Here is a 16,419-nt window from a genome sequence, read left to right on the forward strand (position 1 = left end):
TGAAAATGTATTTCTATTCTTGGTTCAGTTTTGATTTCTACATTTTATTTCTTAACCCGAGCCGAAACCGAACCGATTGACACTCTTAGGTTGGAATAGTCACCACACCGTCTTTGGGTTCACAAGCCTTAGTATTTTTCTAAAACATCTTCACGATGCCATCTCCTATGAGGAACAGGATTTAAGTAATCGGTATCGGTATCAGTATTGGCCATGGTTTTAGTGCACAATATCGGATCGAATATCGGTTACCTTCAAAACCCGGATGATACCGATACCGTATCAGACAACTTTACCCTGATTTTCCTTAAAAAAAAAGGATTTTTTTTAAACTATTTTACCTGTTGTTCATACTGTTTCACTGATACAATATCGGTATCGATCACCTTCAAAACCGTGAAGTATTGGCCATATCAGGTGATTTGTTACCGATACTTCAAACCATGGTCTTGACCAATACCGCTTTGAATGGTGTAGGTCGGTCAAATTTACCCTTGTTTCCATTGAAAAAATGATTTTTTCCCCCCCCCCACATTTTTTACTATTGTCTGTACCAATCCATTGATGAGAAATAGACCAAAATTTGGTATCGGTCTCCACTGATATCGATACGAATCTGTTGATTCGTTACCAAATCCTCAAACCACTGGAATCCCAAATCTCCAAATGACATCAGTGGCGCTAGAAGATGAACAACAATCCACTAAAAATACTCAGGGAGGTAGTTTTTTATCCAAGAGTGTGATGTGTGCCAATACTCTCTCCTCCTTAAAACAAGGGGGCAAATGTGTCTTTTTATAGAGAGAGGAGAGAGACACTCAAGGACCACATTCCTGGACAGAGTTCTTTTTCCCATATACCCCTTTTGTTTGTTAAAAAGGAGAAAAGTTTTCACTATTCACATATAAGGATGTCAAAATGGAACCGAAACCAAATATTGGAATCGGAACTGACCGTTTACGATCGAACCGAATTGCACTGCAGATAAATGATTGGTTTTGATTTTATAAGTTCTCTTTTCGATTCGGTTTTGATTTTCACCGTAAAATCGCAGTTCTAAACCGAATAAGAAATTGGAAAAACCAAATAGAAATAGATACCTCTTACTTTAATACTAACCCATGCATCAATTAGATTAATGAATAACATATAGTTAATTTAATAAATATAATTATTGCATCAACATGAAACATAAAATAAGTAAGATGTCATGGGTTAACTTTGTATTATATTTGTTCAAGTATGAATTGAAAATTATGGATGATGTTAAAATGGATTAACAAAATCCTACTTTTTAATAGAAGAAATAGTTTGTTTATCATGTGAGAGTGGAGAAGAAAAAAAAAATGAGAAATTTTTTTTTATTATTTTTTGGTAGAAATAATATAAAAGGAAAAGGACAGGTGAAGATGAGAAGTTTTTTATTTTTATCACATAGGTATAGGAAATATGATGAGTGAGGGAGACCGGGAGAGAATGGGAAAACACGGGAATATAAAGACCTTAAAAACCAAGGTTATCTTCATTACTATTTCCCAAAACGATACTACACAAACCGCATGTAAACTGGTTGTGAATTGGATAATGAAAATCGAATAGAAACTTGTTAAACCGAACCGTATTCAAAACGATTCTGATTTTACCTAATTCCTATTTGGTTCGATTTTGATTTCACCTTATCAAAATGTAAACCGCACCACAACCAAATTGAATAACCAGAACCGCATCGTTTGACACCCTTATTCACATGAAAATAAAAGGTTTTCAACATTACTCTTAGGCTAGAGCCCCCAGGAGGCCAGGACTTAAATTTTGCAATTGGATCGGATCGGATTGGTTCGGATCCGGCTTGGAATCGGATACCACCATTCGATTGAAAAGCTAATCCAAATCCAGATTGTGACCTGCACCCGCTCCTTTCATGCTTTAATAGTTGTTACGATTGAAATCCACACGTCAAAATTGAATAAAAAAAGAATGCGAAATTTTCCACACGGGAATTAGAAATGGTGGGTAATCTTGAACCCCGCGTGAATGCCACGTGTTTTTTCTGTCGTATGGGAATAAATTATCCCATACGTAAAGGATCACCGACAAGGCAAACAAGTTGATTAACCAATGGATTCTTCTGTACGTTCTTCTGGTCGAATGGTGGGACCCGCAATAATTTTCTTCTTCTTAACCAACCACCTATAAGGCATAAGCACGTGGTTAGTGTCGTTTAATTTAAAAAAAAAGGCGTGTGGGGTCCGATGGACTTGTGGCAGTTCAAGTCCGGTGTTAGCCCCGTCAATTAAGTTTGGTTTTTTTTTCTTCTTTCTTTTGATAATTTGAGTGTCAATTAAGTCTGCTTGGAGTACTACGCGTTCACAGATTTCCAATCATTAATATTTTGGTTACCAAAGTGCCCTTCTTTGTTCAAAGAAACATCGAAAATACCCGCACCTTTTCCCAATGGGTGTAATTCATCTTTTCTTAGGCCTATCTAGTATCTCTCCTCCTCTTCACTTATTTCCCTTGGATTTGATTCCAATTCATGCATGTATGTCTGCATCAAATCTAGTATCTAAGATTCTAAGGGATCAGAAATATGAATTGGAAGGTAGTGGGGATTTGGATATTCATGCATGTAAGCATCATTCTATGTTTCAATTTTGAGGCTTGTTTGGTTCTACCAAAAAAACTTTTGAGGCTTGTTTGGTTACTAGGGAAATTAAAGAGATGGGAGGTGGAAATTTTGAAACCTAAAAAATGCTTTTTTTAGGTTTCAAATTTAATATACAATGAAATCTTCATTCTATATTTCAATTTTTTTTTCTTTTTAATTTTTTATTGAAATAGATTTAAACTTAGCATTGAATTGAATTGATTATTATTATATATTCTTATAATAATTGTAAGGTTATATGTTTTATTTTTTTATTCAAATAGATGTGAACTTAACATTCAATTGAATTGCACAAAAAAAAAAAAAAAAAAAACATTCAATTGAATTATTGTGGGAAGATAATATCCACGAGAAAATGGTGGTTTCGTCTAAGGCAAGATCTTTGGGAGAGATTGACTCCTTTAGAGATCAAGAGGCATCTTCAACGCCTCTTTTTCCCAATCGAGTTCAAGGTTTTTCATATATATATATTTTTATTTTTATTTTCAATTTTGGAATGATTATATCCACAAGTAAATGAGGGTTGCTTACTTTTTTTTAAGTGGGGAATTCCTCTAAGGCAAGACCTGTGGAAGAGATTGGCTCATTTTAGAGATCAAAAGACATCTTCAACCATTTATTCTTTCCAACCGAGATCAAGGTTTTTCCCATCTTTGTTTCCTATTTTGTAGATTTTTTTTTTTGGAAATTTTCTTCTTATTTTTTTATACTTTTTCCAAAATTTTAATATTATTTTGACGGATAACGGATCCAACTTTAGCCAGTTTTTTTGTAACTTCATACCGATTTTGACCGATCCGAATCAATATTGACCTTGACCAATTTGGGGGTTAAGAACCATGATGTCAGCCCACAGTCTCTCTCTCTTTCCATCTCTTCTCCCGAAAATCTCTCTCTCCTTATCCGCAAGCATCTCTTCAGGGATTTTGGATCCTCTGCGGCCTGGGGTTGAGCGACCATTGTGCTGCGCTCAACTCCCAGGCTGCCACATCAGATTCTATGTCGATCCAATGGTTGGTAGACGAGTTCCAACTATTTTGAATTTCAAGTGACAATTTTAGATTTTGAATTGGGCTCATCTACCAACCATTGGATCGACATGAAATTTGATGTGGCGGCTTGGGAATTGAGCACAACACGATGGCGCTCAACCCTAGGCCGCAGAGGATCCAAATCCCTAAAAAATTATCTTTTGTAATTCCCTGCCGATCTAATTCCCTAGTGCCTGTAATAAAAGGGGGGTGAATCCTATCTAGACAGAGTGTTTGGGCAAGGGTGGAATGGTCATTGCGCCTCTTTATTAGGGGCACTAGGGTAACTGAACCGGATAAGGAATTGCAGGGTATCAAGATCCCCAAATCCCCTTTTCGCTCCCCAGCTCGCCAACTTTGGCCTCTACTCTCTGAGTACATGATCCCGCATTAAAACAGTACGCGCTTAAAAGCGTGTGAATACCACGCGCATGTGTCGGTCGTCTTCATTGTGTAAATATAGAAACACCGGGTATCCTATGTGACTCTTATTTGGGTAGCCCTCGAGAATGTGACTGCCCTTTTTGCTCAGTTCTCTGTCAAGATTCATTAATGATTCTCTGGTCCACTGTGTTAATATAATAATAACTTTTATCCAATAACATGAAACAAAAAAGCATCAAACATTAACTGAAACTATTCAGATCCTTTTGTCTACCACATTATTGGTTCCAAAGCCAAAACAGTCGTCAAAACTAAAAGCTGCAAGTATATTACCTGGCATCCACATGCTTCAGTTAGGAATGATACACTAAGAATGAAATCTTGCGTACGTAAGCAGCTTCATCCCGTTGGGGGGTTAATATGGTAAATGAATGATACCAAGAAGGGTATATTAGTAATTTGGTACATGAGGAAAAAGGAATTAAAACCTGTAATATTCGCCGGAAGGATTTCTTGCCTGAGACACCCAGGCCAATATGCCTCTGTCCCACCATTTCACCACCAGCACCACCACCACCACCACAGTCAAATAATAAAGACAAAGGCATCGCTTTTAATGATTCTGTTTCTGAAATCTCATTCGTTCTTTATTCATGAAAACGATTTCTGCAAACGATCTTATAATGGTTTCGATTAATTAAAGCTTTCAGAGAGACAGAGAGGGAGAAGGGATTGTAAGATTCTTGAACAGCTCAAAAAGAGGAACTGGCGAGCTTGGAGGTTGGACAGAAGAACAGCATGAATTCACCATCAACACCGGATGGTGAGTCGACTCGGATTGCTAGTAGATTATCGCTGGTTGATTCGTTTAAGGGATGTGGCCTCAAAGGGATGCGTATCGCGAAGGAAGACCTTAAGAGGAGTATTTTGATCACTGAATACCTTCGTCTTGCTATGCGTGATGCGATTCGATTCAAGAATCCGAATGCAGGTGAGCAACATGCAGCGGATGCGAAAGGGGAGGCAGCTCCGGAGGCGCCAATGGTTGTGTTTGTAAATTCTAAGAGTGGTGGTCGACATGGTCTGGTTCTTAAGGGGAGGCTTCAGGAATTGATGGGTGAAGAACAGGTTAGGGCTTTAAATGCTTTCAAGTTCCTGTTTTTTTTTTTGTTTTGTTTTGAAGTTCAATCGATTTGTGTACAACTTGAGCTATTGTTTGACAAATTTAGAGTTTTAGTTAGTGTAAGAAGTTCACTAATTACACAGAGAAACATGAAATCAGAAGTATCGATGTAATCAGGAGGTTTGATATGTATCTGGGTATTAATAAATTTTTAATTCCTGTTAAGAACAAGTTCTGATGTGCTATTTGCTGAGGGGATTGTGTAGTTTGAGATATCTGTTACTGTTACTGTTACGAATTCAAGTAATTAAGCTTCTGCCTTAAGTATTGAGGCTACTTTGATGTTAATGTTCAGTTTCTGAGGTGTTTTTTGGAGGTGGGGTTGGTTAAAGGCGAGGTGTATTTCTTTGTTCTGGTATTCTAGCAGTACTTACCTAGTTGAATCCAACCTAGGATTTTCGCTACCTATAGTGCACACATTGGGTGTTTTGGTATCTAGTGAACTGTCGTAACTCGTAAGGGCTACTATTTTTTTAGCTTGCAGAGGGATTATGGTGGATGTTTCAATTTCGGAAAGAGATTTTTTTTAATAATAATTTTGAGTACCCCATCCCCCAAACAAACATTTCGGTTGATTTGAAACGAATCAACAAACAGTTAGGTATCACCTGAAATCGGTAGTCTGCTGGGCACCATTTGCATGTGCTTGGTAATTAACCATCACACTCCTCACAACTAGTTTGGATATGCAATGTCAAGAAAGTGAGGGTTTTGTTGTGCTTTTTTTTTTTGAGGGGGGGGGGGGGTGTTCCACAATGAATGGCAGGTGATTTGGACTTGAATTTTTTTTCTCCAATGTTGGTGGTAGTGCTTCCTGAACAGCATTTAGCTGGAATTCTGTCATTAACCTTCGAGTAGTTGCATTGCCTGTGTGCTTGGTAATTAATCTTCATGGTCCTTGCAGCTTCCAAAGTGCTATTTGTGTGTGTATGATGTCCAAAGTATAATACTCTTAGAGTAGGAGATTCGAAGAAGCGATGTGGTCAGTTCCCTTCTTATACGCTAACTGTCTGAAGTTGGGACTTTTTTCCCTTATTGAACAGGAGGAATGTCTTAAAAAGGAGTCGGGTGATCTGTTTTCTCTCTCTTTTATTACGAAGAACAAGAGAATCCTACTAAGAAGGACCAGTGAGATACCACCGAAAGTAGATTTTATTTTGATGGCACTGACTTACAGCCGTACTAATCATAGTTGTTACGGCGTCTAGGCAACCCAAGGCATTGGAGTGGGCCTGGTCATCAAGGCGACATCAACAAGGTGCCTAGGCGTTGCCTTGACAACTATGATACTAACACTCTAACAGCTGGAAAAACAAACTCTAAAAATCCACAGTGAAAGACCCCAAGGGAAACAGCCTATTGTTCCTAACAATTAAATCATTCCATAGATCCCCTTCTGGAGCATTTGGACCTTACAAAGCAAATTACCAGAAAAATGAGCTCCGTCACCCTCTTAACGACAGCATCCACTGGCTTGGAAATTAGAACACTTCTCAAATGATCAATTGTTCATTTCTCACTTAAGTTTCCGACATATTGTGGCTGGCAGCACAAACTCCACAATACCCTGCCTTTTGCACTTAACACTTTACAGCTTTCCCAAGTCATGAGCTCCGACTAATCTCTTGGATCACCCTTGTTAAGATATGCATGTGGTACCACAGGGGCATTAATGTAGGACATCAGTTTTAGTTGTTCCTAGCTGTTATGTTTTAGTCTAATTAGTCGTCTACTACTGCAAGGACTGAAGAATCTTCTAGTCCTTGCGGTATTGTAATTGTTTATCTATTTTGTCTATAAATAAAGTGTGGGGTGAGGACATGCGGCAGTCTATTTTCTCCTTTCTTCCTCACTTCTTCTCTCTTCTTCTGCTTTGGTAGTGCTGGTTTCTGTTTTGGATATTATTACATGATGTCAGAGCAATCTAAATAAGTATCTACCATCACTTCTCTGGTTTGAAAGTTCCCTTGGGAGTTTTCTCCTTGTGGTTTGCAGCACCCTATGCTGTTTTCGTTGCTGTTATCATCTGCTTACTGATTATCTCTTGCATGGATCTTCTACAACATGAATCTAGATTGAAGAAACCACAAATCTGGAGTATTTAACATTCAGTTTTCACCTTTTGTTGGTTCTCTACCTGAAACTCACACAATCTAGAATTTTCTGGTCGATTTTTAAAGCTGGCTGTTACTCTGGTTTTTTGGAGGTTTTTTTTGGCAGATCGATATCTACTCCAGTTCAGGATCTGACCATCATATCCTCCTAATTTTCTGCGGAATTATTGCCCTCCTTGGTAAGGTCCTTCGACCTTAATCAGCCCCTGATTTACTGTGGCTTCCATTCTCTCGAGACTGGCAATATTCCATTTCTCTGATTTTCTGGAGAGAGTCGATATCTGAGATTACTTTGAATCTTTCCATTGTAATTGCATAATATTTTGGGGTATTAATTCCCTCTCTATTTAAGTCCTTCAACCAGCATATGGTATCCATCTGACACCTGGATTTAATACTGCCTGAAATCTCCCAGAATCTGTAATTCTAATTTCAGAGTTGGACTTCTGTGTTGCTGGATTTTTATTACTGTGATATATTTTGGGTTATTATTCTGTGCAGTACTGTTCTGTGTTATGTGCTTTGATTGCTGCATCTTCCTACACTGCTGGTTATTTTATCTTCATCACGATGGCTGATCCCAAACCTACTTCGTACAATGTTTATGTCTAAATTACTACTATCAAACTCAATGGAGTTTCTAATTATATGCTGTGGGTCCAGATAGTTGAGATTTATATTAACGCTAGAGGGAAAAGATGATGTATCTCAAGTCTACACCGCCTTCTTCTGATTCAAAAGACTATGAGGAGTGGATGCGTGAGAATGATAGTATGACACTATTCTCATATGGTTGTGGAACAATATGGACTTAGCTATTGTAGCAAATATCATGTTCCACATCACCGCCTAAGGGGTTTGGGATGACTTGAAGGAAAGCTTCTCCCAGGTGAATATGTCCCGTATTTATGATCTGTATGATAATATTTTTAATTTCAAGCAGGGGGACAAATCTTTGAATAAGTACTTCAATGCCTTTAAATGAATGTGGGAGGAGCTCAATATTCATCAACTTCTCACTGCTGATCTAGAACAGTTGAAGGTTCAACGAGGAGCTCAATATTCATCAACTTCTCACCGCTGATCTAGAACAGTTGAAGGTTCAACGGACTAAATTTCAAGATGCAAATTTATGGCTGGGTTAAATTCTAATTATCAGTCTATTAAGAGCCAGTTCCTTACTGGGAAGAGGGTAAATTCCCTAGATGAGACCTCTTGTCTTCAGCGTATTGTTTCTCCTTTTAGAGTTGACATCTCACCCTCTCCTAAGGAAGGCTCAGCATTTGTGGCTCGTCGTGGGTAAGGTTTTATCATTCCTGGGAGAGGTCGTGGTATAGGTGGACATTAGACTGATCGATCCTCCAGACAATGTTCTTTTTTGTGGCAAGCCCAATTATATAGTTGAGACATGTTGGGCTAAACCGGATAAACCAGAATGGGCTCAACAATTAGTTAATACTGCTATGTCAGATGGTAATACTGAGAAGATGTCTTTTTAATGTAGTCCTAGATTGGTAGAAGACCAACTAGGAGCCAGTAAACTAGGATCTGTTATGAACAGGTGAATCGGCTAGGTCAAAATAGGGTTTTTGGTGAAATTAGGGTTAGGGTTTGGTTAGGTTTAGGGATGTTAGGGTTATGTCAAGTCAAGGTAGTGGTGTCTATCAGTGAAGGTCCTGAGATGTTTTGATTGATGGAAGTGTGTAAATTTGAATGGGCAATAACTTAGGTTTAGGGTTTCGGCTTTTGGAAAAGAGGAAAAGAGGAAGAGGGGGATCTAGGGTTTAGGATGGGAATTTGGTGCCAAGGTTTGGATAGATTATTCCTACCTGTAGGGAATGAAATTCGATTAAGGTATGGTGTGTTTCTGATGGTTGGATTGGTCTGTGAAGAATTTGGGTAATGGGATGATCTCCAGAAATAAGTGGGATGTTGTAGTTTGAATGGTATAATGGGAAAACAGCTTGGTTCGAGTATTCCAATTGGGCAGGAGAATACTCAATCCAATTATGTGAAGGTATTGTTAGCTGAATGGTTTATTAAGAATTTTGGGAGATGGGTGGGAAAATTATGGTTTTGAGGTGGTTTGGAGGATTAGGAGAAGAATGGGTATTAATGGGATGATTCAAACTTACTGTTGTTGCAAGGGCAGCTCAGTTGGTTAGGGGATCTTGAATAAATCTTGAATCTTGATCTTGGACTTGAAGGAGATCTTCAAAGAATTGAAAGAAAGCTTCAAAGAACCACCCGGGCTTCACACGGCAAGGTGTCAATTGATCAAACACCAATCCCACCAACGAACCTCCCGGGCTTCCCCCCATAAGGTGTCAATCAGATCAAACACCGATCCCACCAGCCATGATCAAACACAAGACTAAAATCTCCAATGGAGAAGAAGAGCAGCAAAAGCTTTTCATTAGTACCAAAATTCGTGTTACTTGCTCCCCTTACAACCTTATATAAAAGACCCAAAAATAGACTCCTATACTAAAAAGGAAAGGGCTAACCCAATCCTTAACCTATTAGGTAACTTAAACTGACTAGGAAACTGGAATAGACTCAAAACAGAGTCCTAATCCAGCCCTACTAAACACTTAAAAGAAGACTACTAAAATCACTTAAATTGAACCATTGGTTGAACCGGTTCAATTTATGAACATAAACACCAAAATAAAACTACTTATGGAACTAAAACAACTAATCCCGTATGTAACCCTATTACCCATACTTTAGGTCGATAAAAGTGGCCTATTACATAGAAAACCCATGGGATCAAAGGCCCAACATGTATATAACGTTACTCTAGACTTGTTCTTAATAAAACAAGCCTATTTTGGTGATGAATCTGCATCAGAAGGCCATGTGCAGATTGGTAAGGCTTGGGAAGACCAGGTGGAGGTCGCCAAGGCACCTAGGGGCCAGGTGGAGGTTGGCAAGGCCGTTAGGGGCTAGACGGGAGATTGATAGGGCCTGGTAAGGGCAGTAAGGTTGGCAGAGCCGCTGGGGTCCAGGCGAGAGATCGATAGGGCTGTTGGAACTAGGCGGCAATGGTGAAGAGGTCGTTAGGACCCGACGGCGATAGTGGCAGGGCACAAGTGATAGCGGTGGTGGTGGTGTGACATTAGATGGTCAGCAGTGGTAAGTGATGGTTAGTGAATCATCCATGGTTCAGCATTCATGGGAGCATGTTCAGTCTACTGTGCTTGACTGGAGAGACAAGAGCCTCTAAAACTTGTGATGGTGAACCTACTGGTGGTGGAAAAAAAACACATTAGGGTTTTGGTCTCTAATTATATACCAAGTTGAAAACTAGAATGTAAGAGAATGATTTGATTTGTCTGGCATGACAGAGGCACCTTTATTTATAGATGGGTGAAGGGAATACAAATATGGGATGTTAGGTAAGGATGAGTCCCAATCCTTATCCTAACATGTGGAACATGTGCACAATGTATCTAGGCACTTTAATAATACTTCTGGTGGTTTTTCTACTATTCAATAGTACTTCGTTTGGGGCATCTGTCGTTATCAAAACTTTAGCATATGGTAACCTAGTCGTAAATCCGTGTCTCGTCTTGAGTGTGAAGTGTGTGAACTCGGGAAGCATCATTGGTCATCTTCCCTTCTCTTAGTATGTCTAGAAGTTTGTCTTTATTTTCTTTAGTACACTTTAAAAAATCGGTTAGGTTTTTCTTATTTTGTCACTTTTGTGGATGATCATTCTTGTCTGATATGGTTGTATTTGCTGAGAGATCGTTCATAATTTCTTTCTGTTTTTTAAAAATTTTATAGTGAAGTAAAGACTCAATTTGATGCTTCTATTAAAGTTTTTCAATCTGATAATGCACTTGAATATACTTAGTGTGAAATATCTGCTTTTTGTTCTACTCATGGTATGATCCATCAAACGAGTTGTTCTTATAAACCCCAACAAAATGGGGTTGTTGAACGGAAAAAAACAAACATTTATTAGAGATTGCCGATATGCATGTTCTTAAATATTTTTGGTGTGATGCAATTCTCACTGTCTGTTATTTGATTAACCGAATGCCCTCTTTTGTACTGGATAACTGATTACCTTTTTTCAGTTGTGTTTTCAAGATCTTCCTTATTTTCTTTGCTGCCTCAAGTTTTTGGATATCTATGCTTTGTTCATAATTTGCAACCTCAGGTAGATAAGTTGTCTCCCATGGCTGTCAAGTGTTTTTTTATTTTTATTTTGGTACAAGTGTTATGGTCCCCTTACTAATCGGCAGTTTGTCAGTGCCGATGTTACTTTTTTTTTAATTTTTTTTTAAATGCTCCATATTTTTCACCTCCTGCCATTAGCTCTTCCCTTAACACAAATGATGTTCACACACCTCCTATTCCTACTTGTGCCATTTGATGATGCTCCAACCACTACCACGATTGCACCACTAAAAGTGTTTCAGTTGTGTAAGAAGACAGTGCAGCCTTCTTCGGTCGTTTTGCTCCACAACTCACCAAATGATCTGATTCTCAGGCTGGAGGTCCTACTTCCTCCTCGTCTCCTGTTGACTTACCAGTTGCTTTTTGCAAAGGTATCCGTTCTTGCACTTAGAGACCATAACTGCTTATCATATAGAATATTTTGTTTCTCTATCTCACCTTCCATCTCCCTGAGATATCTTTGCTTTATCATTATTTATTCAATCCATTCCTAAAACTAATCATGAGGCTTTATCTCATCTTGGGTGGAAAGTGGCTATGGAAACGGAATTTGATGGCTTGATTTCTCGCTAGACATGGACTCTGGTGGATTTACCTCCAGGTAAGGACCTTGTGCAATGTCGTTGGGTGTATACTATTAAGTACAATCCAGATGGCTCAGTTGAACGACTTAAGGCCCATTTGGTTGCGAAGGGTTATACTTAGACCTATGGTGTGGATTATTTTGAGACCTCTCTTGTTGCTCGTCTTAATTCGGTTCGTGTGGTTATTTCCTTAGCTGTGAATTTAGACTGGCCTCTCTATCAGTTGGATATCAAGAATGCTTTCTTATATGGTGATCTACATGAGTAGGTGTATATGGAGTAACCTCCATGGTATGTTGCTCACGTGGAGAATGCGTATAGAGTTTGTAAGTTGCACAAGGCAAGTTATGGTTTAAAATAGTCACCTAGAGCCCGGTTTGATAAGTTCAGTTCGATTGTTACTCAGTGTGAATTCTGACAATGTTATTCTGGTTGTATTTGTTTGTTGCCGGGATTCTAAGGTGATTGTATTGGTTGTATGTCAGTGATATTATCATATCTGGGGATGATGCATCTGGGATAACACGGGTGAAATCTTGTCTACAACACCATTTTCAGATGAAAGACTTGGGTGCCTTCATGCATTTTCTTGGTATTGAAGTGCTTCAAAGTAAGAAAGGGATTAGTTTGTCACAGAGAAAATATGTGTTAGATCTCTTTTCTAAAACTGTTATGCTTGCTTCTGAACCAGTTGATACTCCTATGGATCTATACCAAAAGTTTGGACAAATGATCGTGAGGAATTTGATGACAAGCACCGGTATAGGAGACTAGTAGGGAAAACTCATTTACCTTATTGTTATTGGACCTGGCATATCTGTCGCTGTTGGAGTTATTAATCAATTTATGGAATCGCCTAAAAAGACTCACTAGGAGGCAACATGTCAAATTTTAAGGGGGTTATAGAAAAGGGGCTCATTTACCAAGCTATTGTATGTTCATTGGTGGCAATTTTGTCACATGGAGAAGTAAGAAGCAAACGACTATGGATAGATCCAATGCTGAGGCTGAGTATAGGTCTAAGGCTCATACTGCAGCCGAGTTGAGGTGGGTGAAATCATTGCTTCAAGAGTTGGGGTTTCCTGTTACTAAACTGATGAAGTTGTTCTGTGATAATCAAATTGCTATCTACATTGCTAGTGACCCGGTGTTTCATGAAAGGACTTGACACATTGAAGTTGATTTTCACTTTGTGAGGAATGCAGTAATGAAAAAGTTGATTGATACTCCATTTGTTTCTTTTGCAGATCAGTTAGGTGATATGTTTACCAAGCCTTTGTTTAGTCTTGCTTTTTGGAAGAGCTGTTCCAAGCTGGGCACGGGTGATTTGTATGCTCCAGCTTGAGGAGGACTGTTAAGATATGATCCAAACCCTAGCCATTCTCTTCTTCTCTCCTACAGGTCCCTCAAGGGCTAAAACGAACAGAAACTAAAGCCTAAAAAAAAGAAAGAACTTCTCTTGGGACCAAAACCTCTTTTTTCTCTCTAAATTTCCAGATTTTCAAGACTTTCTTGGGATTTTTCCAGAGGTTCTCTAAGCTTTCCTCACTGTCAAACTATGTTTTTTGAAGGAAGAGGGGCCCTTTATTTATAGATGGTCCAAGAAAATTGGGTCCAGTGGACTCAAGCTTGAGTCCAGTGCCATTAAAAACTTTCCAAAGCTTGATTGAGTCTTCCTCTGCCCCCTTCGAGAACTCGATTCAAAGCTGGTCCAATTCTGCCCAGCCAATCTCATTATTTCAAGTTTTCCCTCCATTCTTAATTCTCCAAAAATCTCATAACACCCAGCCCTAACCAGCCTTAGAAACAGGCCCATATTTTGGTCGAATTTCCCCCTCGCCAGATCAGACATTCGTTCCTAACTTGGTTGGGTTCTGATCAGCCAAAACCCCTCGACCAGCCTTCCCCTATTCCAAACCCTAATCCTAGTTTTCCTCAAATTCTTAAAACCTTGCTGCCGATTCTGTCCAACAGTCCGTGGTTTATTTTTTATTTTTTCCAGTTAAATCATCACTGAAATAATCAGACCTAATACATAACCTTAACCCTAACCTCAAAACCCTAAATCCCACTAAACCCTAATCCTAAATTAGCCGATTATCACCTGTTTGAACCCTATACTGATTCAGCTTCTTCAATCCCTATCACTGTTGAAACTATTTTTGATCCCCAACCCTGCAAACCATGGCTTTCAAGTCCCAACGGGCTGTTAAGAAATTGCAACCTTCCAAATAGGAACTGGCCAATCCGTGGGTATACCATGAAGTTACAAAGGTTGTACCTGTTGGATAACAGATCCTGGTTTGGTTCTTAGTTTGACAATTCAAATCTAGGACTACATTGTTGGGTATCCAATCCCCTAGAGTACAATGTCCAAAATTAGTCTATTTCTATACAGTGATAAGATGATATCAGAATCCATACTTCCCAATTTCAAAACTTCCCAAAATTTTTATGAGATAATGTTAATTCAAAAAGGATCATACCATCCAAAAAAAATCACATTAAAATTCTCTGTATAGGTCCAATTATAATTTTTCCAAAATCGGATTCTAGTATGTGATCCTAGTACATCAGTCCAGGGTCCTGTATTTTTCTACGCTATCAAACGAACTCAAATCAAGCCCAAATTCAGCCGAGCCATTTATCTACATGTCAACCACGTTCTCTAAAACTTTCACATCAAAATTCTCGGTCTACAGGGAGGTATAGTCAATCTCCCATGAATGGCAAAATCTGTCCACACAGTTCAATAATTGAAATCCTAGCTTATCCCCTTTGTAAAATCAAGTAATTCTAATGACATGCATACTGTAATTTGGTCTTAGACCCAGGATGCAAATACTTACCTCAAATAGTTCGTTTGATCGGATCCTTCTTACTCTTCTTCTTCTTCTTTTTCCATGGTTTTCCTTTTCCTTTCTCTTTTTTTTCTTTCTTCCTTCTTTCTCTCTTCTCTTTCTCTTCCTTCTTTTCCTTCTTTCACTCTGACTCCCTCTTTCTTTATAGAAACTTTCCTATTTTCAAGAATCTCCCCCTCTCTTGCACGCACAGCTCTCCATCCAATTTAGTAGTTAGTTGCAAAGTGGGGCCCACCAAAGACTAGGAATCAAAATAAACCTTAGACCTAATACTCATGTAGTCACAACCACTAGGCCAACTGTTAACTTGTTTACTAAGCCTGACAAAATAACTACTCAAGTCAAGTTTAGCTACACTGACAGTACATTGGATAACTCCTTAATAAAATCATGCACTAACACATTAATCCCAAAATTCTTAACATCAACCCACCTCTAATTTAAGTGATTGATCAACGAAGTCAAAATCCTCAAATAACTACCGGCATAGAATCTGCGGCTAAAGTAAAAAGGGGTAATTTGGGCACGGGTATTACATTATGGGTTACAGCGGAGGAGCATGAGACAGTTGAATGGCCAAACGCTTTACAAGAAGAGCAGTGCAAAGGCAGCCAATCGTAGAGGACTTACTGCACAAAGGAGAAACTAGACTCTTCAGCAATCTTGATGGATGGGGGGGTGGAGGAGCATCGGCAGGGACCTCAATACAAATTTGAGCATAGGCAAGACGTTCTTTATTCTTCGTCCTTCGATCGGAGAGTGGCGGGGTTCCCAGGACATGTTTCCATCCAATGGATTTGTGCACGACCGTGCACAAAACCTTTGGCCATAAAGAATTTATTGGTAAACTTCATTTATGCATTGATTTTGTCAATGGACAAATAAATGTTGCCCAAATCCTTGTAAAGAATTGGATTGTCTTCGGTTGGAACTTTTTCTTATTGTGTTACTGTTGGCTATTCTGAAGTGTGCTTGGATTTGGTGTGTCTATGGTGCAAGGGTTTCTTCCAATGCATAATGTGCCTACCAGAGTTGACCCGTTGCCAACTCTACCATAGGATTGTAACTATTTGGTAAACTTGTTGATGGTGGGGTATCATGCTATTACTTGTTAATAGAGAAGCTTGTCTCTCTTGGATCCAGTTTGTATATAGCATAAACATTCATGCCTTTATATTCATTTTAGAACCAAGTCTTGCCAATATGGATCTCCAAATTGCTTATTATCATGTGTAATGCAGGTTTTTGATCTTTCAATTGTGAAGCCAACTGATTTTGTACAATATGGATTGGCTTGCTTGGAGAATCTGGCTGCTCTTGGCGACAATTGTGCAAAAGAGACTCGTGAAAAGATGAGGGTTATGGTATGTTTGCTCGATTTCTCTATATTTGATTTTCATGTA

At 38.8% G+C, this 16,419-nt stretch overlaps 1 protein-coding gene across 1 annotated transcript in view; it reads left to right on the plus strand.

Annotated features, from left to right (window-relative positions):
- Nucleotides 1-4,762: 4,762 nt before the first annotated feature.
- LOC122659713 (diacylglycerol kinase 7-like) overlaps nt 4,763-16,419 on the plus strand; it is a 53,952-nt gene continuing 42,295 nt past the window's right edge. Inside the window, exons 1-2 of the mRNA XM_043854821.1 lie at nt 4,763-5,211; nt 16,258-16,380. Coding sequence (XP_043710756.1) covers nt 4,882-5,211; nt 16,258-16,380 — 453 coding nt within the window. The 5' untranslated portion in view covers nt 4,763-4,881. The remainder of the gene's footprint in view (nt 5,212-16,257; nt 16,381-16,419) is intronic.

This window comes from Telopea speciosissima, chromosome 4, assembly GCF_018873765.1.
Source record: "Telopea speciosissima isolate NSW1024214 ecotype Mountain lineage chromosome 4, Tspe_v1, whole genome shotgun sequence".
In the NCBI taxonomy this organism is placed as follows: domain Eukaryota; kingdom Viridiplantae; phylum Streptophyta; class Magnoliopsida; order Proteales; family Proteaceae; genus Telopea; species Telopea speciosissima.